This window comes from Mustela erminea, chromosome 17 (genome assembly GCF_009829155.1).
Source record: "Mustela erminea isolate mMusErm1 chromosome 17, mMusErm1.Pri, whole genome shotgun sequence".
Taxonomy (NCBI): domain Eukaryota; kingdom Metazoa; phylum Chordata; class Mammalia; order Carnivora; family Mustelidae; genus Mustela; species Mustela erminea.
Window position 1 is genome coordinate 11,879,877 of NC_045630.1, and position 26,296 is coordinate 11,906,172.

The 26,296-nt window shown below is 39.7% G+C and overlaps 1 protein-coding gene across 15 annotated transcripts in view; it reads left to right on the top strand.

Moving 5' to 3' along the window:
- Positions 1-26,296, top strand: part of CDC42BPA (CDC42 binding protein kinase alpha) — a 329,438-nt gene that overhangs the window by 177,702 nt on the left and 125,440 nt on the right. For all 15 annotated transcript variants that reach the window (XM_032317331.1, XM_032317316.1, XM_032317323.1 and 12 more), the window contains exon 11: positions 11,354-11,476. In XM_032317331.1, the coding sequence (XP_032173222.1) occupies positions 11,354-11,476 (123 nt within the window). The remainder of the gene's footprint in view (positions 1-11,353; positions 11,477-26,296) is intronic.

The following is a 26,296-nucleotide window of genomic DNA, read 5'->3' on the forward strand; positions in this document are numbered from 1 at the left end:
CCACCCTTGCAACCCAGGGATAAATCCCATCTGTTCATAGTGGATAATGTTTTTAGTATATTGTTGGATTCTGTAAGCTAGGATCTTGTTGAAAATCTTGGCATCCATATTCATCAGGGATACTGGTCTGAAATTCTCCTTTTTGATGGGGTCTTTGCCTGGTTTGGGGATCAGGGTAATGTTGGCTTTGTAAAAAGAGTCTGGAAGTTTTCCTTCTGTTTCTATTTTTGAAACAGCTTCAGGAGAATAGGTATTATTTCTTCTTTGAATGTTTCTTAGAATTCCCCAGGAAATCCTTCAGACCCTGGACTCTTGTTTTTTTCAGAGGTTTTTGATCACTGCTTCAGTCTTGTTACTGGTTATGGGTCTATTCAAGTTGTCAGTTTCTTCCTGTTTCCTTCTTGGTGGTTTCTAGGTTTCTAGGAATGCATCCATTTCTTCCATATTGCTTAATTTATTGTCATATAGCTGTTGATAATTTATGATAATTGTATTTATTTCTTTGCTGTTAGTTGTGATTCCTCCCCTTTCATTCATCATTTTATTATTTGGGTCCTTTCTCTTGTGGCCAGTGGTTTATTGATCTTATTGATTCTTTCAAAGAAGCAGCTTCTAATTTCATTAACGTGTTCTACTCTATTTGTGGTATCTAATTCATTGATCTTTGCTCTAATCTTAATTATTTCCCTTCTTGTGTGTAGGTTAGGCTTAATATGTTGTTAATTCTCCAGATCTTTAAGGTGTAAAGATAGTTTGTGTATTCGGGATTTTTCTGTAGTTTTGAGTGAGGCTTGGATGGCTATGTATCCCACCCCACCACCACCGCCTTTGCCTTATCTCACAGGTATTGGATTGATGTGTCTTTGTTCTCACTGATTTCCATGAATTGACTTAATTAAGTTCTTTGATTTCCTGATTGAGCCAAACATTCTTTTTTTTTTTTTTTAAGATTTTATTTATTTATTTGAAAGAGAGAGAGGGAACACAAGCAGGGGGGTGTGAGAGGGAGAAGCAAGCTTCCCACTGAGCAGGGAGCCCAATGCGGGGCTCCTGGGGCTCCTCCATCCCAGGACCCCAGGATCATTACCTGAGCCAAAGGCAGACACTTAATGACTGAGCCACTCAGGCACCCCTGACCCAAACATTTTTGAGCAGGAGGGTCTTTAGCTTCCTAGTGTTTGAATCTCTTCCAATCTTTTTCTTGTGCTTGAGTTCCAGTTTCAAAGCATTGTGGTCTGAGAATATGCAGGGAATCATCTCAATCTTTAGGTTTCGGTTGAGACCTGATTTGTGATCCAGTATGTGGTCTCTTGTGGAGAAAGTTCCATGTGTGCTCAAGAAGAATGAGTGTTCTGTTGTTTTAGGGTGGAATGTTCTGAATATATCTATGAGGTCCATCTGGTCCAGTGTGTCATTCACAGCTCTTGTTTCTTTGTTGATCTTCTGCTTAGTTGCTCTGTCTTTTGCTGAGAGTGGAGCGCTAAGGTCTCCTACAGTTATTATATTATTATCAATGTGTCTCTTTATTTTGGTTAACAGTTGGCTTATGTAGTTGGCTGCTCCCATATTGGGGGCATAAATATTTACAATTGTTAGATCTTCTTGGTGGATAGACCCTTTCAGAATGATTTAGTGTCCTTCTGTATCTCTGACTACAGTCTTTAACTTAAAATATAATTTTACTGATATGGGAATTGTTACCCCAGCTTTCTTTTGAGGCCCGTTGACATGAAAGGTGCTTCTCTACCCCTTCACTTCCAGTCTGGATGTATCTTTGGTTCCAAATATGTCTCTTGTAGATAGTAGTCTTTTTATCCAGTCTGCAACCCTGTGCTGTTTTATGGGAGCATTGAGGCCATTCATGTTGAGAGTGATTATTGTTAAGATTCTATTATCATCATGTTGCCTATGAAGTTCTTGTTTCTATGGTTTGTCTCTGTGTATCTCTGTTCTGAATCACTCTTGGGGTCTTTCTCCTTTTATAGAACCCCTCTTAATATTTTTTGCAGGACCAGCTTGGTGGTCATGTGTTCTTTTAGTCTCTCCTGGCCCTGGGAGCTTCTTACTTCTCCATCTATTCTGAATGACAGCCTTGCTGGATAAAGAATTCTTGGCTGCATGTTCTTCTCATTTAATACCCTAAATATGTCTTGCCAGCCCTTTCTGGCATGCCATGTCTCTGTGGATAGGTTTGATGTTATTCTGATGTTCCTCCCTTTCTATGTAACGAATCTCTTCCCCCTAACTGCCCTTAAAATGGTTTCCTTGATTCTAAGATTTGTGAGTTTTACTATTACATACCTGGGCATTGACCTACCCTCCTTGATCTTGGGGGATGTCCTCTCTGCCTCTGAGACACGATTGCTTGTGTCATTCTCCAGATTGGGGAAGTTCTCGACTATAATTGTTTTTTAAAAGATTTTATTTATTTATTTGACTGACAGAGATCCCAAGTAGGCAGAGAGGCAAGCAGAGAGAGAGGGGAGGAAGCAGGCTCCCTGACGAACAGAGAGCCCAATGCAGGGCTTGATCCCAGGACCCTGGGATCATGACCCGAGCCGAAGGCAGAGGCTTTAACCCACTGAGCCACCCAGGCGCCCCTCTCGGCTATAATATGATCAAATATATCTTCTAGTCCTTTCTCTCTCTCCACGCCCTCAGGGTTCCCAATAATTCTGACATTGAACGTTTCATGGCATCATTTATTTATCTAATTCTGTTTTCATGGATTTTAGGCTGTTTGTTCCAGGCATCCTCCTGATCCTTCCTTTCTGTCAGTTTGTCTTCAAGATCACTAACTTGTTCTTCTACCTCATTTACCCCAAGTGTTAGTGAATCTAGATTAGATTGTATCTCATTGATAGCATTTTTAAGTTCTGCCAAATCTGCTCTCTTCTGCCCTTAACAAATCTATGTTGCCATTAATAGTTTTCTCCAGCCTGAATTTTGTCTTCATAACTGCTACTTTGAAGTCTATTTCTGACACCTTGCTTTAAATCCATATCTGTTAGATCTGCTGGAGAGTCTCTTGTCTCTGGATCCTTTCTTTGTTGGGAATTCCTCTAACTTGTCATTTTGTTGAGTTGTGGTTGAAGGGTTGTACAGCCGGAAATACCAACCACTGTCCACGCAAGGTGCACCCTGGGATGTTTCTGAGCATTTGGAAGTCACCGCCAAAAAGAAGAAAAAAAAAATCCCAACCAAAATGAGCCCCAAGAGTAAGATTTTTTTTTTTAAGGTTTTATTTATTTATTTGACAGAGATCACAAGTAGGCAGAGAGGCAGGTAGAGAGAGAGGGGGAAGCAGGCTTCCCTCTGAGCAGGGAGCCTGATGTGGTGCTTGATCCCAGGACCCTGAGATCAAGACCTGAGCCAAAGGCAGAGGCTTTAACCCACTGAGCCACCCAGGCGCCCCCCCCCCCAACAAGAGTAAGATTTATAAAGTATAACACCAAAAACAAACAGATAAAAAGACCAACAAAAGAAAAAGAAAACCCAAAATAAAAATAATGGCTGGGGGGAGGTGACGGGAAGGTGATTATAATCCGTTGATGTGGGCGAGGAAAGTTATTTCAGTTCTTCCTGAGTATATCTTTTTATCTTTGTTTGAGAACTCAACTTTACAGAGATATGGGGAAATTAAAATTGGTATATATATATATATATATATATATATATTATTGAGTCGGGGGAAAAAGGACTACATTGAAGCTTATATCTATATGTATTTTAAAAAAGGAAAGAAGTATATGTATGTAAAAGTTCAAGGTAAAAAGTTACTATGCAGTATGTTGTATTAAACATCTAGTTGAACCAAGAAGTAGGTTTAAAAACAAAACAAAACAAGAATCATGAGAAAGAATTAAAAAAAGAGAGAGAGATAAAAGTTGTATCCAAGAAATGTACAGGCTGTGAGGCAATAACAGAAGCTGAATATACTGTTTTCTCCTAGTGTTGGCATTTTACAATTTTATGGGGACCCTATGGTTGTTGTCTTCTTGTTCTTTTGGGTTGTCTTCCAGGGGCGGGGCCTGCCTGCATTGTTTTTCAGTTAATCCTGCTTGGGTGGAGTTGCCATACCCCTTATCAAGGGGCTTGGCTCCATGTAAACCAGTTTATCAGGTTTTTGTACTGTGGAGGCTTTTGTTCTCTGGCGGCTTTTCACCCCTTTTCTATGGAGGGAGTCAGAGCAAAGTAAACTGTCTGCACCCCGACCTCTGCTTCAGAGAGAGGCTTCAGTTTTCTCCTCTCTGAGTCCTCCAGAAGACAGACTCCCTCTCTGCAAGCTCCATTGACCACTGCAGCCTCCTACAGGCGGTTTGTGCCCCCAGCGACCCTCTCAGTGGTTGCCCTAGGCCCCCGCTTGTCTCTGACCCCCCCATGCCACCAAAACCACAGTGATACTGGCCCAGGTGAGCCTGCCTCCAGTGGCTGCTATTCTGGGGACCGTGGGCTCCACTCCCAGCCAGGTCCTCTCAGGCGTGGCGGCAGGGCCGCCAGTTGCAGAGACCTCTGACTAAAGTTCGCACCAGGTCCTCTCAGGTGGGAGGGGTAGGGAGGTTCCATGGTTCCAGGAAGGCGGGTGGGCGCTACAGCCTTCCTGGAACCATGGGCATAGATCCGTGCCTGTAGCCCTCCGTCCCAGCAATTGTCCCTTAAGCCCCTTTGTTCTGTTTGAGTGCTGTTACCCAGTCCCTTTCCCTCTCACACCACCAGTCTCCAATCTATTGCTGGTCCCCAAGGACATGGCACTTTCGTATTGGGGTATTACTTTCTAATGGCTTGCTTCTGGTGGCTCCCTTCCCCTTCTGTGTATCCTCCAAAATCTTTCTGCGCAATCCCAACTCCGTCTTTTGTACCTCTTGACCGATGATCCTCTGCCCCTGTAGAGATCCAAACGTGTATGTTCTTACATCTCAGGCTGATTTCGTGGGTGTTCACAGTGCTCTGGTAGATATGCAGCACAGTCAGGGGACTGGTTGAAGTAGTCCCCTCCTCCTCCATCATCTTGCCCCCCCTCCTCATCTTCTCATCTTAAATGGATGGTTGCATTTGTCTGAATGGGTAAGGGAAGTCCTCCTTCTCCCGTTTTCATGTTTTGCGTCTCTGCTCTTGATTTTTGCCTTGTGGTGAGCATGAGGTTAGCATAAAATGTCTCCTGGATAAACTCGTCCTTTCGCTGCTGAAAGCAAGTTACATTCATTCACCTATAAGGGTTCCATCCTTTAAGACACCCCTTTCAGGGACACCTGGGTGGCTTAGTTGTTAACTGTCTGCCTTCGGCTCACGTCATGATCCCAGGGTCCTTGGATCAAATCCCACATTGGGCTCCTTGCTCAGCTGGAAGCCTGCTTCTTCCTCTACCTCTGCCTGCCAATGCTCTCTCTCTCTTTCTCTCTCTGACAAATAAATAAATAAAATCTTAAAAAAAAAAAAGATTCCCCTTTTATATTCCTGGTGTTACAAATTATCTTTATTGTTACGAATTTTTAACCAAGTTGTAGCAGTTATAGTTTTTGTTTGTTTGTTTTTTAAAGATGTTATTTATTTGAGAGAGCATGAGAGGGGTGAGGGGCAGAGGGAGAACCCGACTCCCTGCTGAGCAGAGGGCCTGATGTGGGACTTGACCCTGGGACTCCAGGATTATGGCCTGAGCCGAAGGCAGTTGCTTTACAAACTGAGCTACCCAGGTGCCCAGTTATAGTTATTTTTAATGCCCCTTTCCCTTAACATTTATGCTGCATTTAAATATGTAACACTATTCTGAAAGAGTTACAGTACTCTAATTCTGAATGTCTGTTTATCATCTTAATCAGAATTTTTTGTGCTTTCATTTTTTTCATTTCAGTTTTAAGAGCTCTTTTCAATAAGGCAGGTCTGGAGCTGGTAAACTCCCCCAGTTAGAGTTTATTTTGGAAAGCCTTTATCTCTCCTTCATATTGGAAGGATAGCTTTGCTAGATAGAATATGTTTGGCTGGGGGGTTTTATCTCTCAGTACTCTGGATATATCATTCCACTCTCCTGGTCTGTAGTTGTTCCTGGGAGATCTGCTGGAACCATCATGGGTGGAGGTCGCCTCCTTTTCCCCCAGGTTGCCTTTAAAATTCTTTATCATTGACTCTTGACTGTTTCATATAAGGTATATTAGTGAAGGTCTTTTTACATTGAGGTGGGAAGGTGTTCTTTTTGGCAGTGTGGACGTACATGTCCAACTGTCTCCCCAGTTTGGAGACGTTCTCAAGAATTATTTCTTTAAATAAACTACCACTCAGCCATGGTGTCCCCATTTTCCTTAGGCTTTCTTGTCTAATGGAGTATGATAACTCTTGTAGCATTTTTTCACTTCTTAAAAATCTCCAATCTCTCTCCTCTCTCACCAGAATCATTTCTAGATTCCTACCTTCCACATTGCGTGTTCTCTCTTCCATCTGATCTGCAGTTTCCAATGCTTTCTAGTGCACTCTTTATCTATATACTGAGTCCTTCAGCTTCAAAATTTTTGTTTGCTTTTCTCATAATTTCAACCTTTTTGATTAATTTTATTCCTCAATTCATTGAAGTGCCCTTCTGAGTTTTCTTGTAGCTCATTGAATTTCTTCATAACTGCTATTTTGAATCTTTTATCAGTGAGAATACAGTGTTTGTGTCTTTGAGTTTGTTGGATAGGCCTTTTCTTTTTGTGAAACCCCATTACTGTGGTTTTTTTCATAGTGTATCATGAAGTGAACCTCTGCTGTCATATTTGTAATAGCAAACACCTGTCCGGCTTAGGTAAGGTTTTGTTTCCTTGGATTCTAAGGGTTAGGCGGGTGGTCAGGCAGAAGCCTTTCTTTTGTTGTCCAGAAGGTGGCGCTGTAGCACAAGTTTTTGGTTTCTCCGGTGCTTTAACTGGGAATGGAGCTGAGACCAGGCTGGTTTGCAGTTTTCATTGAACTCAACCTACATTTGGTTTCAAATATCACAAAGAGCCTGGCTAGGGTGCTTTCTTCCTCATTCCGACAACTGTGGGAGATTTATTCTCCCCTGAAGCCTCCTACCTCCTGCCATTTTGGTATCTGACAAATGTGTGGATTGGGACATTGGCCATGTATTAAAGACAGACAGACTCTTTTCCTCGGGCAAGACTGTTTCTGAAATACTCTAATACTGGAGGAGCCTTCAGTCTGAGTTTTAGAAGCTACTAAATTTCCATGTAGTCTCCAGGTACTAATTTATCATGATAAAATAGTGCCACATATTTAGGGATCTTGAGGTTTCCAAATTGTTTCTGCAGCCCCACTCATTCTCCAGAAGTTGTCATGTGTTTTCATTCCCAAGTGAGATCCCTTAATATAGGCAACCTGAAGTCTAAGCCTGCTCACAGAATCAGGCAAAATTTAGAAGTCAGAGGTAGCTGCCAGTCCTCTCGCCTCAGCATGGCCTGAGCCTATCTGTTCTATCGTACTTACTCCTCTTTGCTTTCTCAGATATGTGATTTCTGTAAAAATAAGATTTTTGCAAGTTATGTATTTTTACTTTTTCTGGCAGGAATGAGAGACCTGGTGCTTCCTACTCCTTCCTGAATGAGAAATTCCTGTATACCCAGCTTTTTTGATGTTTTATATTACCTAACATTTCTTAGAAACTATCATTATATGTGATTGCTATCATTTGCACCAAGCAAGCGCAGTGAAAATGTAGGATCGTTGCCTTTTTATATTAATGCCTGTTTCATGCAGCGGCGTAGGTTTACATCAGGCTGCTTCATCCATTTATCAGCTACTTGTTGAACACCGACCACCCAGGACCTATTCTGCACATGACTGCAGATGTAACAGTGAGCAGAAAACGAGAAAAATACTTGCCCATGCAGTGCTTACATTCTACTTTGAGGAGACCAAGGCAAAATGAAACACAAAGCAAGGTCATAAGCTGAGAATGAGGAAGATGGAGAGTATATCAGATTTTTGATGAGAAAGAGAATATGTGACATGGTCAGTTTAGAGAAGAGAAGAGTAAATGGTCTGGGGACACAGCTGAGGACTGCCAGTCGTTGCCAAGCTGTTGGATGTCAGAAGACATGAATTTGAAGTGACTGTGTGTTCTTCAGCCTCTTTGTCAGCTTCTCGGGTGGGAGCACAAGTCGGACAGTCAGAGTCTGCGAAGACTGGGGCCTTCTAGGGTGGGAGTCGTGGAGGAGAGGAGGGCCAAGAGATGGAAGGTGCGTGTGCAAAGCAGGGATTGTAGTGATGGACCTCGGAATCTAACTTGGGTAAATAAGGAAGAAAAGAGAAAAACGGAGTAGTGATTTGCGCTCTTGGTGGGAATGAGCATCACTAAAGTGGTCGCTGGAGTAGCAAGCACACTGTAAAGATAAGAGATAGAGAATGGTATACTTAAAACCAAGTACAGTTACTAAATAATGGAAAAATGTACAGTAGCATTTCTCAGTAGGTGGACTACTAGCACTCGGGGCAGGGTGATTCTTTGATGAGGGAGACTTTCACATTTTCTAAGATACTGAGCCCTCTTGGTCCCCAGGCACTTAAATACCTTTAGCCATCTCATGGCCACACCTGTTTCAACACCCACACTCCCTGCTGCATACGCACATAAACATTTCTAAGCTCAGACGAGGTGAGAACCATGGGTCTAGGGTATGATCCAATATGGGTCTAGGGTTTCCTGGTTTTGCTGGAGATCAGCTAAGTTGTTTTGGGCTGCAAATCATAGAATTCTTAGATAATACAGATTTGTTATCTCAGGATGTTAGAAATTAGTGCCAATAGTGAGATTAGCTTCTCTATGATTGTCTTGGCTTTCCTCTCATGATTCTGCCATATGCCAAAATTCCAGATCATGTCTGCACACATGTGGAGACCGAAAGAAGGCTTGCTTCCTTTCATCCATCTGGGAGGCCCCCTAGTGGACTTCTTATCAAGGGACTATCGTTCTCACCAGGTCACATACCTAATTCTTAACCAGTATTGGCAACATAGAATAGGTCCACCATGATTGATTTAAACCATCTTGAGTTTTGACTGGTCTGCTTTGTTAGTGTGCCTGAATTTGGTTCACAAGCAAGAAGGAAAAGCCCCAGCCGTGTTTGTATGGGGGATTTGTGTGCCTGAGAAGCCAGAGTGGATTGTCTATTTTTGATGTTACAGTCACTAAGAATAATAATAAAAAGGGTTGTAATGAAAGAAGGGCAGTCAGTAAACAGTGTGTGAAGTTGTTAGTCAAAGAATAAAAAAGACAATGGATAATAACTTCAGCAGGTGAGTAATGGGCATTTTAGCCCATTACTGGACTAAGTAGGAAAGTGGACAGAGGTAGGAAAGAGGAGCCAGGATAGCTACCTACCTCCATACCCTGCAGGATGTGGAGTCTAGAAGGAAAAGGAGCTGTTGCTAGTATCCACCGGATATCTTTATGTTTCCCTTTTTCTTCTTCTAACTTAGATATCTTTCTAATATGTGTGTGTGTGTGTGTGTGTGTGTGTGTGTGTGTGTAATTTTTTTTTTTTTTGAGAGAGCATGTGTATATGTGCGTGTGTGAGTGTGTTGGAGGGAGGGGTGGGAGGGAGAGAGAATCTTAAGCAGACTCAGCACTGAGCATGAGCCCCACATGTGCGGGGCTTAGTCTTACCACCATGAACTGAAATTAAGAGTTAAGTCGTTTAACTTACTCCGCCACCCAGGTGCCCTCTTAGATAATTGTTTAAAACAAATAAAGGATATTCTTTTAAAAATAGTAAGTACAAAATGCATTGATATTTACCATGTTTTGAACCCAAAAAGAAAAGACTAAGAAGTAGTTATTGGATGTAGAAGATCATGGTTGGATACACCATAAGTATATTCAAATTAACTAATATTTATGCATACAAAGTTCATGATACTATTCTCTGTACAGATGGTGAAAATTAATTAGAAAATCTCCCTCCTCTGAAGGCCACAGTATTTTGGAACTCCGTGTGTGTGTGTGTGTGTGTGTGTGTGTGTGTGTATGTGTGGTGTGTTTGCTACCTCTGTCCATCCTGTAAATCCCAGTCTACTAAAATGTGCATTACTTGTCTGCTGGAGTTATGTGTGTATGTGTATGTTTGTCTCTGTGTGTGTGTGTGTGTGTGTATACGTGTGTATATATATTATGTATATGTGTGTGTGCACATATACACATGTACACACATATTAAACATCAGTAATACATATAGTAATAATATGTAAGCAATAATATAGGTTACATTAAGACAATATATAAATAATGTAAGTAGTATAAAACAATAAGTAATGATTTGCACTAACCAAAAATTATGGTGAAGTAATTAAGGTAGAGGCTTATTATTTCAGACCCTGCATAAGATAGCACAGTAACTATTTTAGGACAAAGGTGGTTCATTTCTGATAAATTGTGTAAAGTTTTCTTTTTTTCCGTATCTTCTGATAATATCTAGGACTAAACCTCAGTAGAGTTAATGTTTCTTGAATACCTTGCATCTTCTGATTAGAACCACAAGAATAATCTCTATCTGAACAAAATCAATGAGCCAAAATCATCTATAGGTGGGCCTCAACTTTCATAACTAAAATTTGGAGGCCAGCATTTCTGTATATCGTATACACTTGACCCTTGAAACAATGTGGGTTTGAACTGGGAGGGTCTTATGGATTTTTTTCCTTTGTATAAATAAAGTACAGCCAGTATGTTTTCTCTTCCTTACGATTTTGTCAGTTACATTTCCTTCTTTTCAGCTTGCCTGATTGTGAGAATATAGTGTATAATACATACAGCATACAAAGGATGTGTCAGTCAGCTGTTGTGTAATTGGTAAGGTTTCTGGCCAGCAGGACTCAGTTGTAACTCAGTTGTTAAGTTTTTGGGTCAGAAGTTATACACAGATTTTCAACTGCATTGGGAGGGGGGCAGGGCCCCCAAACACCCCACCCCTGCATTGTTCAAGGTCAACTGTAACAACATCTCTAAACCTCTCTTGACACACCAGACTCTGTTTTTAATGCATCATCTGACACAGGAAGTTTTGGGGGTTATCACACAATGACACTTCCTACTAGGATGAATGGGGGCTGAACGGTTATTGACTCACTGGTAGAATTCACCAGCAGTGTTTGACATGGAAAATCTCACATGGTAGTAGGCAGAGCCTCTCCTACATCTATTACACTTTTAAAGAAACATGCATTGGAATTTTGAGACTTAATTGTGATGTGTTTACATGCTTTTGTTGCTAGGTAGATGTTTTGATCAGAATTCTATAAGGATTTCTCTAGAAAGAAATGCATTGCTCTTAGCTTTAAAAATTTTAAATATGGCCATATTTCTCATTTTTTTCTTTCATTCTCTCTTTTTAAGAGTCAACACAGACTGTTCAAGCTCTACAGTATTCAACTGCTGATGGTCCGCTAACAGCAAGCAAAGATTTAGAAATAAAAACCTTAAAGGAAGAAATTGAAAAACTGAGGAAACAAGTAAGAGGTAAATTTCTGTAATTCACTATTAATTCAATTTAGTAGTTTTTTGAAAAAATGTCTTACCGACACAAAACATTTATTGAGTGCCTGTCATGTGTTACATGATATGAGCTTTAGAGCCGTGAGGGAAGAGCAAGTAAGAATGGTTTCTGCTGGGGGGGCCCGGGGGGCTCAGTTGGTGAAGCATCTGACTCTTGATCCAGCTCAGGTTATGATCTCAGGGTCGTGGGATCGAGCCCTGTGTGGGGCTCTGTGCGCAGTGGGGAGTCTGCTTGAGATTCTCTCTCCTCCCTCTGTTCCCCAACTCCTCCAGTCTCCCTACCCCCCAGATGTGCTCTGTCTCTCTCTCTCTCAAACAAAAAAGCAAAACATGTTTCTGCTTCCAGGAAGCTCATATTTTGGTCTGGTGAAAAAACACATTTGCTGTACATGTGGAAAGGCTGTGAGAAAAAGAAGCATAGGTACATTTAGGAAGGGCACCTGACCATGGTTGAAGTTAACAGAGATGATGTTTGGAAGACTTGTTCGTTTGTGACATTTAGTTGGAATCTGTCTGGCTGAACACATATGCGAATCGGGGAAGGAGCGTTCGGAGTGAGGAAGAAGGACAGTGTAGGCAAGGGAACCACATGGATGCGGACATCAAGGCATGTGAAAATTTATTTTCTTCCTAACAGTTCCTTTCAGCATATTGATGAGATTTAATTAGAATTAATTTGAACAACAGTTGCTATGCCTATTACATCCATTCATGCGTTTATTCTGTTCCTTCATCAAATATTTATTGGGCATCTGGTGTGTGCCAGGTATTGTTTTAGTCTCTTGGGAGGCAGTACCAAACAAAATTAGTAAAACCTTTGTTTTGCTGGGGTGGAAGGCACACAACAGAATTCAAACAATAATTGTATAACTTTGTAAAAGATACAGCATATGAGAAAGGTCAAGTACTTAGACATAGAGAAGAATAAAGCAGAGTGGGTCAGAAGTATAAGTATAAAATTCTATAATTTTAGGTAGGGTGGTGTGAGTGTAAGCCTCATTGAGGAGAGAGGTAACATGGGAACAAAAACTTGAAGAAGGTAAGGGCTTAGCTATGCAGTTAAATGGGAAATACATGTCCCAGGCAGAAGGACCAGCCAGTGCAAAGGCCCTGAAGTCAGAATCTGCCTCAAGAGTACAGTTAGGACCCAAAGGACAGAATGGCTGGAGCAGGAGGAACAAGCAGAGGAGAGTGGAGGAGGGTGAGGCCAGAGAAGTAAAGGGTTGGGGAGAGCTTGTGGTCCGATCCCTAGAGCCTCACCAACTGTTAAAAGGTTTTTGGCTTTTTCAGTCAGTGTAATGGGAGCCTTTTGCAGTGGTTAGAGGCACGGCACCTTATCTAGGAAAAGGTACTAGTTTATAGTTTATAGTTTAGCTAGATTGTCAGACCTCCAGAAATACCATTTTAAGACCAAAATAAGTGAAGGAGAAGGAAGAATCTCATATAGGGTCTTTTATAAAAAGGACTATGTAAAATGCCATGTTAATACTTTGCTTGTGTTAAATACACATGGAGCTCTTAAATTTGATTATTTATGCTGTTATTTTTAAAGTGGCTGTCTTCCTAAGAGATATCTCTTTATCAGATTTCTGTAGCTTTATCTTTCTAAAATTAAGTTAGGTTAGGAATATGATAAGCAGAATCCTTTGCTTTGCTATGAACAGCAATTCATCAATAGCAGTGAATGTGTTAGAGTTCTTTGACATTGAAAAGGCAGCAGAGCACAAGACCAGCTGGGGTGGTCAGTGATTTATCTTTAAAGAGGTTAAATGGTTTGGGATGACTTCTTCATAAGCCCATCTTACTTATTAGCTCAGAAGAGTGTTTGTCTTTTTTAATTGATTCCTTAGGATTTTCTATGCTGATCATCATGCATCTGCAAATAGTAACAGTTATATTTTTGCCTGTTTGCTCTGTATACTTTTTATTTCCTTTTATTGCACTGGCTAGAATTTGCAGCACTATTTTGAAGAAGAGGGTGAGAACAGACATTCTGGCTTCCTGAGAGAGGGGTAGCATTCAATTCAGTCTTTCACTGTCAGGTGCAATATTAGCTACAGGTTTTTTACTGACACTTTACCAAGAAAGAAGTTCCCATTGAGTCCTATATTTCTAAGGGTTTTTATTGCAAATGGTTGTTGAAATTTGTCGAATATTTTTTTTTTGCATTTATTGATAGGAATATGTGATTTTTCCCCCCTGTAGTTAACCTGTTAATATGGTGGATAGATTGGTTGATTTTGAAATATTGAACCAAATTTATATCTGTAGAATATACGCATTACTGGTCATGGTGTGTAATTATTTTTGCATATTACTTAATTTTATTCCTAGTATTTTGTTAAGCATTTTTGCATCTATATACATGAGGGATATTGGCCTTTGGTTTTCTTTCTCTTTATTTTTACTGTCTTGGTTTTTGTTCTTTTGTTTTCTTACTGAGATATAATTGACATACATTATATTAGTTTTAAGTATACACATAGTGATTCAGTATTTGCATATTTCATTAAATGATCAGCACAGGAAGTCTAGTTAACTCCCAGCAGTACACATAATTACAGAATTACAGAATTTTTTTCTTGTGATTAGAAATTTTAAGAGCTGTTCTCTCTTATACATTCATTTTAAATGTATAGTATGGTCTCATTAACTGTAGTCCTTGTGCTGTACATTATACCCCTAAGACAGACTTATTATATAACTAGAGGTTTGTACCTGTAGCACCTTTATTTACCCCTTAACTTTCCCTGCACCCCTGCCTCTTGGAACCACCAATCTATTCTCTGAATTCAGTTTTGTTTCGTTTTTGGTTTGTTTTTATTTTTAGATTCCAAATGTGAGTGAGATCATTACAGTATTTGTCTTTCTTTTAGTTATTTCACTTAACATATTTCCCTCAGGGTCCATCAATGTTGTTGGAAATGGCAAGGTATACTTCATTTCAGTGGCTCGGTAGTATTGCATGTACATATACCCCACAGTTTCTTCATCTGTTTGTCCATCAGTGGACATTTAGTTTGCTTCCCTGCCTTACGAATAATGCTGCACAAAACGTGGAAATGCATGTATCTTCGCAGTTCACTGTTTTTGTTTTCTTTGGATCAATACTCAGAAGTGGAATTGCTGAAACCTGTGGTAGTTCTGTTTTTAATTTTTTGAGGAAACTCCTTGCTCTTTTCCAAAGTGGCTACATCAATTTACATTTCCACCAGCAGTGTGCGAATATTGCCTGCCCTTTATCCACATCCGTGCCAGATCTTCTTATTTCTTACTTTTTGAATAACAGCCATTCTAGTAGATGCAAGTTGATCTCTCACTGTGGTTTTTATTGGCATTTCCCTGATAATTTCTGATGTTGTTGTACCTTTTCATGTATCTATTGGCCATCTATATGTCTTCTTTGGAAAAAATGTCTATTCAGATCCTTTGCCCATTTTAAAAATTGGATTATTTGTTTGCTATTGAGTTTATGAATTTTTAACATACATTTTTGGGCTACCTGGGTGACTCAGTCGGTTAAGCATCTGCATTCAGCTCAGGTCATGATCTCGGGGTCCTGGGTTTGAGCCCCATGTTGGGCTCCCTGCTTGGTGGGGAACCTGCTTCTCCCTCTCCACCCCCCCAACCTCCCCACTCATGGTCTCTTTCAGTATCTATCTCTCTCAAATAAATCAAATCTTTTAAAAAATAAAATATATATATATATATATTTTTAAAGATTTTATTTATTTATTTGACAGAGATCACAAGTAGGCAGAGAGGCAGGCAGAGAAAGAGGGGGAAGCAGGCTCCCTGCTGAGCAGAGAGCACAACTCAGGGCTCGATCCCAGGACCCCGGGATCATGACCTGAGCTGAAGGCAGAGGCTCAACCCACTGAGCCACCCAGGCGCCCCAAAAAGAAAATATATTTTTAATATTAATCCCTTATCAGATAAATGATTGGTGAATATTTTCTCCCATCCGTTGGTTTCCTTTTTATTTTGTTGATGGTTTCCTTTGCTATTTGGAAGTAAGTTTGATGTAGTCCACTTGTTGATTTTTGCTTTTGGTGCTCCTTGTGTGACTGTGGTATCAGTGTAATGCTGGCCACATAAAATGAGTTTGGAAAGATCTCCTGTTCTGTTTTTTAGAAGAGTTTGAAAAGGATTGGTATAATTCTTTTTTTAAATGTTTGGTAGAATTCACCAGTAAAATCATCAGGCCCTGGGTTTTTCTTTCATCGTTCTTACTCATTATTGGTTTGTTCAGATTTTTTAATTTATTCACAGTTCAGTCTTACTTGGTTGTATGTTTCTGTCAATTTACCAATTTCTTCTAGGTTATCCAGTTTACTGGCATGTGACAATTCATAGTAGTCTCTAGTAGTCTCAGAGTAGAAATACAAATGCCTTTGTATTTCTGCGCTGCCCATTTAAATGTTTCCTCTTCATTTCTGATTTTAATTTGTATGAATTCCCCCCCTTTTCTTTTAGCCTACCTAAAGTTTTGCCAATTTTGACTGTCTTTTCAGAAAACAATCTTGGTTTCTTTGATCTTTTCTTCTGTTTTCCTGATGTTTATTTCATTTATTGCTGCTCTGATCTTTGTTAACTCCATTCTTCTGCTAACTTTAGGTTTATTTGTTTCTAACTGATGTTTAAAGTTAGGTCTTTGAGACCTTTCATTTTTTTATCACCATGAATTTCCTTTCTAGAGCTACTTTTGCCATATTCTATGAGTTTTGGTGTATGGTGTTTCCATTTTTGTTTGTTACAAGATTTTTTTTTTTTAAGATTTTATTTATTTATTTATTTAACAGACAGAAAGAGATCACAAGTAGGCAGAGAGGCAGGCAGAGAGAGAGATGGAAGCAGGCTCCCGGCTGAGAAGAGAGCCCGATGCGGGACTCGATCCTAGGACCCTGAGACCATGACCTGAGCCTAAGGCAGAGACTTAACCCACTGAGCCACCCAGGCGTCCCTACAAGATTTTTTTTATTTCCCTTTTATTTTTGTGATCCTTTGGTTGTTCAGGAATGTATTGTTCAATTTCTGTACTTTTATGAGTTATCCAGTTTCCTCCTTTATTGATTTCTAGTATCATAATTTTGTGCTTAGAAAAGATCCTTGGTGTGATTTCATTTTTTGCTAAATTTCTTAAGACTTGTTTTATAAGCTAATTTTTGATGTATCCTGGTTCATATGTGTTTGGGAAGAATATATCTTCTGCTGTTGGATGGAACATTCTGTATGTGTCTGTTAGATCCATTTGGTCTATACTTCTCATTCAGTGTTTCCTTATTGATTTTTTTTTGTCTGAATGATGTATCTGTTGTTAGAAGTAGGGTATTGAAGTCCCCTACTATTATTCTATTATCTGTTTCTCCCTTCACATCTGTTGTATCTGCTCATTATATTTAGGTGCTACAATAGTGGATGCATATATATTTACAATTACCCTATCTTCTGTGACGAATTGACCTTTTTTTTTTTTTAAGATTTATTTATTTATTTATTTGACAGACAGAGATCACAAGTAGGCAGAGAGGCTGGCAGAGAGAAAGAGGAGGAAGCAGGCTCCCCACTTGAGTAGAGAGCCCGATACGAGGTTCGATCCCAGGACCCTGAGATCATGACCTGAGCCGAAAGCAGAGGCTTTAACCCACTGAGCCACCCTGGCGCCCGACAAATTGACCTTTTTATTCTTAGACAATAACCTTCTTATCTCTTGTTACTATTCTTCACTTAACATTTATTCTATCTTAGCTACCCTTGTCCTCTTTTGGTTTCTACTTGCATGGAGTATCTTGTTTTGTCCCTTCATTTTGAGTCTTTGTGTCTCCTTAAAGCTGAAATGAGCCTTTTATAGGCAACATATGGCTGGGTCTTGTTTTTTAATCCATCCAGCCACTCTAGGTCTTTTTGTTGGAGAATTTAATCCATTTATATTTAAAGTAATTATTACTAGGTATGGATTTACTAATGTCATCCTTTTAATTGTTTTCTGATGTTTTGTACTTCCTTGGTTTCTCTCTTCCTCTCTTACTGGCTTCGTTTGTAAATTGATTTTCTGTAGTGTTATGCTTTGATTCTCTTCTTTTTATCTGTTATATACCTCTTGTAGCCATTTGCTTTATGGTTAATGTGAAGCTTACATAATATACCTTAGTTGTAACAGTCTGTTTTATGTTGATACCAATTGTTTATTTTCCTGGTTTATTTTATAATTACTTTGATTTGAAAGTTGATTTAAAATTTTGATTTGAAAATTGATTTGAAAAATACTTTTGATGAACAGTATTTTTATCATATGTTTTAGAAACACAAAAACAATATATGTTTTAGAAACACATATTTCCTTCAACTATAAAGTATAATTTAGAAAACTGAAAAGAAGAAAAAAATCCTTGCAGATTTACCCATACTTTATATACTATGCTCTTTCTTTCTTCCTGATATTTCTGAGCTCCTTGTTCTGTCATTTGTTTTCTCTTTAGATAATTTCCTTTTACCATTTTTTTTAAAGATAGCTCTGCTATCAGCAAATTCTCTTAGCTTTTATTCATCTGAAAATGTCTCAGTTTTCTCTTTATTACTGAAGAGTATTTTTGCAAAGCATAGGATCCTGAGTTGATAGTTCTTTTATTTTCAGCATCTGAAAAATATTGTACCACTTTCTTAGGACTGTCAAAAACTAGGTGGGGATACTCACCACTATCCAAACGAGGAAGGACCCCCTAGTTTTTGAGGAGAAATTTGCTATTATTCTGAGTATTTTTCTTTTTATCTAAGGTGTTGTTTTTGTCTGACTGCTTGCAAGGTTTTCTCCTTTTATAGTTTTCTGATGTTTAATGGTGTGTTTTGGCATGGATTACTTTGGGTCTATTCTGTTTGGGATTCATTCATGTGTAGGTTTATGTGCCTTGCTAAATTTGGTATGTTTTTAAACCTTACTTTTTTGAATACTTTTACAGACCTGCCTACTTTCTCTTCTCTTTCTGGGACTCTGATGACATGGAGGTTAGATCTTTTGTTACCAGCCCACAAATATTTGAGTCTCTTTTCATTTTTTTTTTCATTCTGTTTTTTCTCTGCTGTTCAGATTGGTCATATCTAGTATTTTATCTCACTGATTCTTTCCTCCAATCCCTGTTGAATCCATCCACCCAGATTTCCATTTTATTTATTTCTAAAATTTCCGTTTTGTTTTTTGTAAACTTCTGTTTCTTTGCTGAGACTTCTTGTATTTTTGCCTGGGTCTTCTGTTGTTGATTTATTTCAGATATATTCATAATATCTCAGTGAAGCATTTTTGGCATAGCTATTTTAATGTCTTGTCAGATATTTTTTAAAAGATTTTATTTATTTTAGAGAGAGAGTTGAGAGAGCATGCTAGCAGGGGGAGTGTTAAAGGGCAAGAGAGAGAGACTCTTTTTAAAGATTTAAAATTTATTTATTTGACAGAGAGAGAGAGAGATGATGAGAGAGGGAACAGAAGCAGGGGGAATGAGAGATGAAGAAGCAGGCTTCCCACTGAGCAGGGAGCCTGATTTGGGAGTTGATCCCAGGACCCTGGGATCATGACCTGAGTCACAAGCAGATGCTTAACCAACTGAGCCACCCAGGTGCCCCAGGGAGAGAGAATCTTAAGTGCACAGCCAGACACGGGCCTTGTTCTTATGACTCTGAGATCATGACCTGAGCCAAAATCAAGAATCAGACACTTACCAATTGCACCACCCAGGTGCCCTTTGTCAGATGCTATTTCTAGCATCTCTACTATTTCAGTGTCAGCATCTCTTGATTTTCTTTTCTCATTCAAGTTGAGATTCTCCTGTTTCCTGATAGGATGAGTGATTTTCAGTTAGTGACTCTGAATCTTATTTAAACCTTCCATTTTAGCTGGCTTTTCCCAACACCACTCCAGCAGTGGTGGATTGCTAGGTGGAGATAAAAGTTCAGTTTTCCCACTAGGCCTCCCTTGACACCCAAAGAAGGGCTCCCTGTTCTCCCTGGAAGAGGTTGGGTATTCCAGTCCCCCACCTAGGCTCCTCTGACACTGTGGTAGGCCTGGCCTTACTACTGTTGGGCAGTGGTGGACATTCTTGCTTCTTCTGACATCATCCCAATGTGGGGACAGTGGAGAAACTCACTGCCATTTGGCGGGGTATGGAAGTGCTAGTTGGCCACATGGTTTCCACTGACACTGCATGTGGGATGTGCTTGTTAGCAACCAGTGGAGTTGAATATTCTGGCCCTTTGCCAGTCCTCTCTTCACGGTGTTTTGGGCACCTCATCATGCCCTTATGGGATTGGAACTCTAGCTCCTCACATATCCTTTGCTGATGGAAGTGGTCATGGGGGCCAGTTGTGTGTGATGTTTAACTTGAGTGGAATAGTTACTTCCTGAAAGTGTCTGTCTTGCTAGTTTGCTCCTTTCCTGGTACTTTGGGTATAAAGTGTAGGCTTTCATTGGGGCATGTTGGCATTTCTGGGTTGCCGGTTTTTTGAGCTCTTGTGTCTAGGAAATATGAACCAGAAAGAAAACCCAGGGAACTTCCCACTGTGTTGGTCCAGCATTCCTGACACCATGTCACATTCCCTTGTCCCTGCCAGTCATCCTTGTCTCTCTAAATTTCAGTCTTCTCATGTTTGCTCTATATATGATGTCAGGAGTTTTCATTGCACTTAATGGAAGGAGAGAGAAGTACATCTCTTCCATCTTTCTGGAAGCAGAGGTCCCCTGAGTAAGCTCTTCACATGCAAACCCCATCACATCGCAGCTTCAGCATACATGCTTAGATGTCTTCTGTGGAGCCCCACTGGCTCCAGGATGAGAGTAAAGTTTCTCATTTTTTCCCAAGGTCCTTCATTATTGCGCATGTATTTGCCTCTCCAGTTTCTTGTCTTGTTACTTCACCTCAGCGGCTAATTCCCGCCATAGTGAGCTACTCTTAGGCCTACTTGATCACCTTCAGAGTTTTTACATACTTCGTGTTGTTTTAACTCTTTTCTTTCTCCAGCCCCTCATTCTTCCTTCCTTCCCTCTTTCCTTCCTCATTTGTTCATTTTTGCTTCTTTGTTTGCTGGAAACATTCTTCACCTGGCAAACTTAGATTCCTCTATAATACATTTTACCACTGACCTAGTTTCTATTTGACTGTTGCTGTACTTCCCTCATCTCACTACTAGACTGTGAGATCTTGAAAGTAGGAACTTTGACCATTTTATTTATTGTTATGTCCAAGTGGTGGAAAAGCATGAAACATACAATCCCCCAGTCAGTATTTGTTGATAAGTGAGTGACAAAAGTGGAACTTCACTCTTGGAAACCTCTGATTGCTTCCTGGGGTTTCCCTACCTTGTGTATTTACGGGCAGTTCCCAACACACTCATGCCTTACGTACGAATCAGTGGTGCCTACATGGAGTTACCATTGAACTCCTGTTGTCTGAGATTTCCTTCTTTACTTTACTCCTTCCTTCCCCCTAAACTCATGCTTCTGTGACTGCTCTTCACTTCTGATGATTGAGCTGTTCCCAGGAGTGGGACAGAAGCACTGAAAATGACATTGAGAGAAAGGGAAAATCCTCTTTTTAGTATTCTTCCTTCCCAGCCTCTCTCTTCTTGGCTGTGTGCTGGTCTCTGTGCCCTCCATTGCACTTCATCTCTTCAGTATCATTTGTTCATTTTTAGACCCTTTTTATTTTGGTAAAATGCATGTAACAATTTTTAAATGTACAGATCAGTGGCATTAAACACATTCACATGCTGTGCAATCATCACCTGCCATCTCTACGGCCTGTCCACGGCCTGCCCTCTTCCAGAACAGAAACTCTCCACCCCTCAAATGCCAGCTCCGCATTCCTCCCATCCCCACCCCCTGGTAAGCCCCTGTTCTCCTTTCTGTTTCTCTGAATTTGACCAGGACCTCATTTATGTGCAAACAATATCTGTCATTTTATGACTAACCTATGTCACTTAGCATAGGGTCTTCAAGGTTTATTCATGTCCTAGCTGATGTTAGAATGTCCTTCCTTGGAAAATTGGTCAGCCACATGCAGAAGAATGAAACTGGACCATTTCCTTACACCACACACAAAAATAGACTCAAAATTGATGAAAGACCTCAATGTGAGACAAGAATCTGTCAAAATCCTTGAGGAGAATGCAGGCAGCAACCTCTTCTCAGTTGCAGCAACTTCTTCCTAGAAACATCGCCAAAGGCAAAGGAAGAAAGGGCAAAATTGAACTATTGGGACTTCATCAAGATAAAAAGCTTTTGCACAACAAAGGAAACAGTCAACAAAACCAAAAGACAACTGACAGAACAGGAGAAGATATTCGCAAATGACATATCAGATAAAGGCTAGTATCCAAAATTTATAAAGAACTTACCAAACTCAATACCCAAAGAACAAATAATCAAATCAAGAAGTGGGCAGAAGACATGAACAGACATATCTGCAAAGAAAGACATCCAAATGGCCAACAAACACATGAAGAAGTGCTCCACATCACTCGGCATCAGGGAAATACAAATCAAAACCACAGTGAGAGACCACCTCACACCAGTCAGAATGGCTAAAATTAACAAGTCAGGAGATGACAGATGTTGGCAAGGATGTGGAGAAAGGGGAGCCCTCCTAAACTGTTGGCAGGAATGCAAGCTCGTTGCAGCCACTCTGGAAAACAGTGTGGAGGTTCCTCCAAAAGTTGAAAATAGAGCTACCCTACGACTCAGCAATCACACTACTGGGTATTTACCCCAAAGATACAAATGTAGTGTATCTGTGGGGGCACGTGCACTCCAGTGTTAGAGCAACAGTGTCCACAATAGCCAAACTGTGGAAAGAGCCTTGAAGTCGAACAACAGATGAATGGTTAAAGAAGCAGTGATATATATATATATATCTCTATAGAGAGAGAGAGATATATATATACACACACACACACACATATATATGTGTGTATATATGTTTATCTGTATATATATATATATATATATCTGTGTGTGTGTGTGTGTGTATATATATATATATATATATACAGATATACATACACACACAATGGAATATTATGCAGCCATCAAAAGAAATGAAATCTTACCATTTGCAGTGATGCAGCTGAAACGAGAGGGTATTATGCTAAGCAAAATAAGTCAATCAGAGAAAGAATTATCATATGATCGCTCTGATACGAGGAATTTGAGAGGCAAGGCCAGGAGGCCGTGGAGGAAAGGGTGGGAAAAAATGAAACAAGCTGGGCTGGGGAGGGAGAGAAACCATAAGAGACTCTTAATCTCAGGAAAGAAACGGAGAGTTGTTGGGAAGTGGAGGGGAATAGACACTGGGGAGGGTATGTACAATGGTGAATGCTGTGAATTGTGTAAGACTGATGGTTCACAGACCTGTACCCCTGAAGCAAAGAATACATTATATGTTAAAAAAAGATTGTCCTTCCTTAATACAGCATCCTACTGTGTATATGTAAACACTCTGTGTTGTTTATTCATTCATCTGTTGGCCAGTGCTGAGGTGGCTTTCTCCTTTTGTTTGTTGTAAATAATGCTGCTGTGCACATGAGGGTACATGTCTTTGTTCAAGTCCCTGCTTTCTCTTCTTTTGGGCACATAGCAGGAAGTTGGATTCCTGAATTTATATGGAAATTCTGTGTTTAACATTTTTAGGAATTGCCACCCCAGTTTTCTACAGAGGTCGTACTATTTACATTCCCACGAGCAACGTTCATTTACTCTTAATTCAGTCCGTGAACATTTTTATGGACTTGCTACTCTATACCAAAAATTATAGTAGGCACCAGAGGCATAGTGGTCAGGCGGAGGGTAATTATCATCTGTGTCTCATTCGTAATTACACCCACGCTGCCTTAAACATTTGACATAAGAGCTAGAGATAAGCATAGGCTCCCTAGGGACTTGCCCGATGAGTGGCCCTGACTATACCTGTGGCTGTTTAAAACAAAACAAAACAAAAATCTGTCGAAATCACCTTGTAAATGCTGTTCTTCCAGCTACTTTTTAAGCCAGATCTTTGTGTGAACAAGTAAGCATCATCAGTGTCTATCTTTTCTTTCTCTATGGCAATGTTTTATAATGTATTTAAACTCCTAGAAGAGTTAATCTTTGTAATTACTTAAAATTTCTTTTTAAAATCTGATTTTCTCATCACGCTCCAAGCTCCCAAGAGGGCAAGACAGAGTTTCCTTGTGTCAGCTAAATAGAAATTCTTCCTCTTATTAATGTTTCTCCATGAGAAGAGAAAGGAATGGTTTCTTCCTTCCTAAATAGAAAAGTCACTGTAACCTCTAATGTGCTTTGTATCCCCCTTTCTTTTGTTGCCTCGAGATGGGTGATTTGTTCCTCCATGCTCTGTCTCTTCAGCACCAAACTCTCTTTCTCTCCTCCCTTTCTCTGTCTCTATCCCACACACACTACATCATGTAAATAAAGGATGAAAGATAGTGAATGGGGGGGGGCAGAAATAGGGGAACCTGTTTTGCCCCATCATGATTCGAAGTCAGATCTCTAAACACCTCAGAAGTTCTGCATTATTTTAGGAGTCAGAATGTAAGGAAGAAGCTGTGGATCAGGACGAGGTGCTTTGATGGTTCTACCCCTACTCCCTGCACCGCCTTCCCCCCTTGCAGTTTGCCTGGGCTCCACTCTGAGTGATTCCCCGAGCTCCCATTTAACCTGTCACACAATGTGCATTTCATTTCTTCTTCATTTATGTCTTGAAGGGTGTTATTCTTGTCTTTCTGACTTGGTCATCTCCTCTGGACAAGAGACTCCATTCTCTTATATGCCACACAGTGCAAAGAAAACTAATTTTTTGTGTGTTAATCCCTTATTAAATCCTCATTGCTAACAGGTTGAATCTGGCAGTTGTGCTAGCAGCCATGAGCTAAGAACCATTTAGTTGGGATGAGCTAACCCCCTTTGCTAGTACTGCTTCTTCTATTTATTCACTAAAACTGGTTTTTAATTACTTCATCTAAATGCTATGGCTAATCATGGTGCATGAGATATTTTTTGGTAGTCTTGGAGGATTTCTTTTTTTTTAAGATTTTTTGTTTGTTTGTTTATTTGACAGAGCACAAGCAGGGGGAGTGGGAAAGGGGGAAACAGGCTCCCTGCTGAGCAGGGAGCCCCATGTGGCGCTCAACCCCAGGATCTGGGAATCACAATCTGAACCAAAGGCAGACACTTAACCAACTAACCACCCAGGTGCCCTGTCTTTGAGGATTTCTTTCAAAATTTTAATCCAATTCACTCTGTTGTAGTAATGTAAACAATTCCTGCAACTTAGCCATTTTAAGTGGTTGGCCAAAATTCAGTGCATTCTGGATTTTTTAGATTTGGGTTTTTTATCTTTGGGGAATGCAAAATTCTGTGTATATCAAATGCAAGAATAATACTTCTCTTCATATGGTAAGATTTTATAAATAATTGAGTTCGTCTTCTCCATTTGGTCTACGTGAAACATGAAAATGTGACATAAAATTTATATATATACCTAACAACTCTGCTGCAAAGCAGCCGAAGCAAAATGGCTGGGATAGAACTGGAATATAACCTACACTGAAGGAAGACAAGAAACCAGCCTTGAAAGTTGTCAAAGCTATCCCGCAGAATCATTTTGCCATAAATTTTATGTGATGCAGACATTTTATGAAACACTGATTTCCTTTTGGTTTCTAACAAAAAGCAGTTGAGATAAGCGAATGACTCAGTAATTTGCAAAAAACTTTAACATGCTAGGGAAGAGCTCTTCAGAGCGCAAGAAAGGAAGTGGATATTCTCAGAAGGGATTACAAAACAGGCCATATGACTCCTTCATCCTGACATACCTTAACCGTAAAATGGGATTGATGTGAGCCATGTTCACATACTCAATTTTGACACCAAATAACTAGAAATAACGAATTATTGAATTCTAAAAAAAGTTTAAAACTTTAACAGAAAAATATCACTTAAAAATGTTCCAAAGAAATTAGTCAAACAAAATTTCCTACGTGAAATGCTAAAATTTGAGAAAATGATAAAATATAATTTTCTGAATATGACTACATACCCTATGATCTTTAAGAGTAAACATCCTATGATCCTTTAGTGAAACATTCTTCAAGTGAAACATTTGTTTAGACTATTCAAATTATACTATTAGACAAAATGAAAACTGGTTAAATGAAACTTCGCAGATACTTTTGAAAATTGGTAAAAAACGATCATATCCCTTAATGTATTTAGACTTTCAAAATACGTAAGATAAACAAGCTCTTTAATAAATCTATGAGCTTAGGGCACTAAATATCAGTAAATTATTTAAGCAATCTAGCACCATTTAGTATATGTTACATTAGTGCATTTTAGTGACTTTTTGACCATGAGACTTACCTATACTCGTGAAATGGTCTTTTCAAAAGGACTGGTATATTTGAAACACTACTTCATTTATTGAAAGCATTCAACTCGGTGTGCAGTATTTTGTGCACCTGTTTCCACACTTGAATTTGCAAGACCTGGGAATCTTGTTCAAATACAGATCTGATTCATTAAGTCTGGGTAGGGCCCAGGATTCTGCGTTTCTGACAAGCTTCCAGAGGATGCTAATGCTCCTTGCCTGGAAACAACATGCAGAGTAACAGGGTTGTAAAGAATAGAAAATACCGGGTTCAGAAGTCCACAATGAATGTGTTTAGATTTTTCTGTTTTTATGGGCTTTAGTTCTTTAATTTGCTAATTTACTTTTGATGCCAGGAATATTTTATATCAATTTA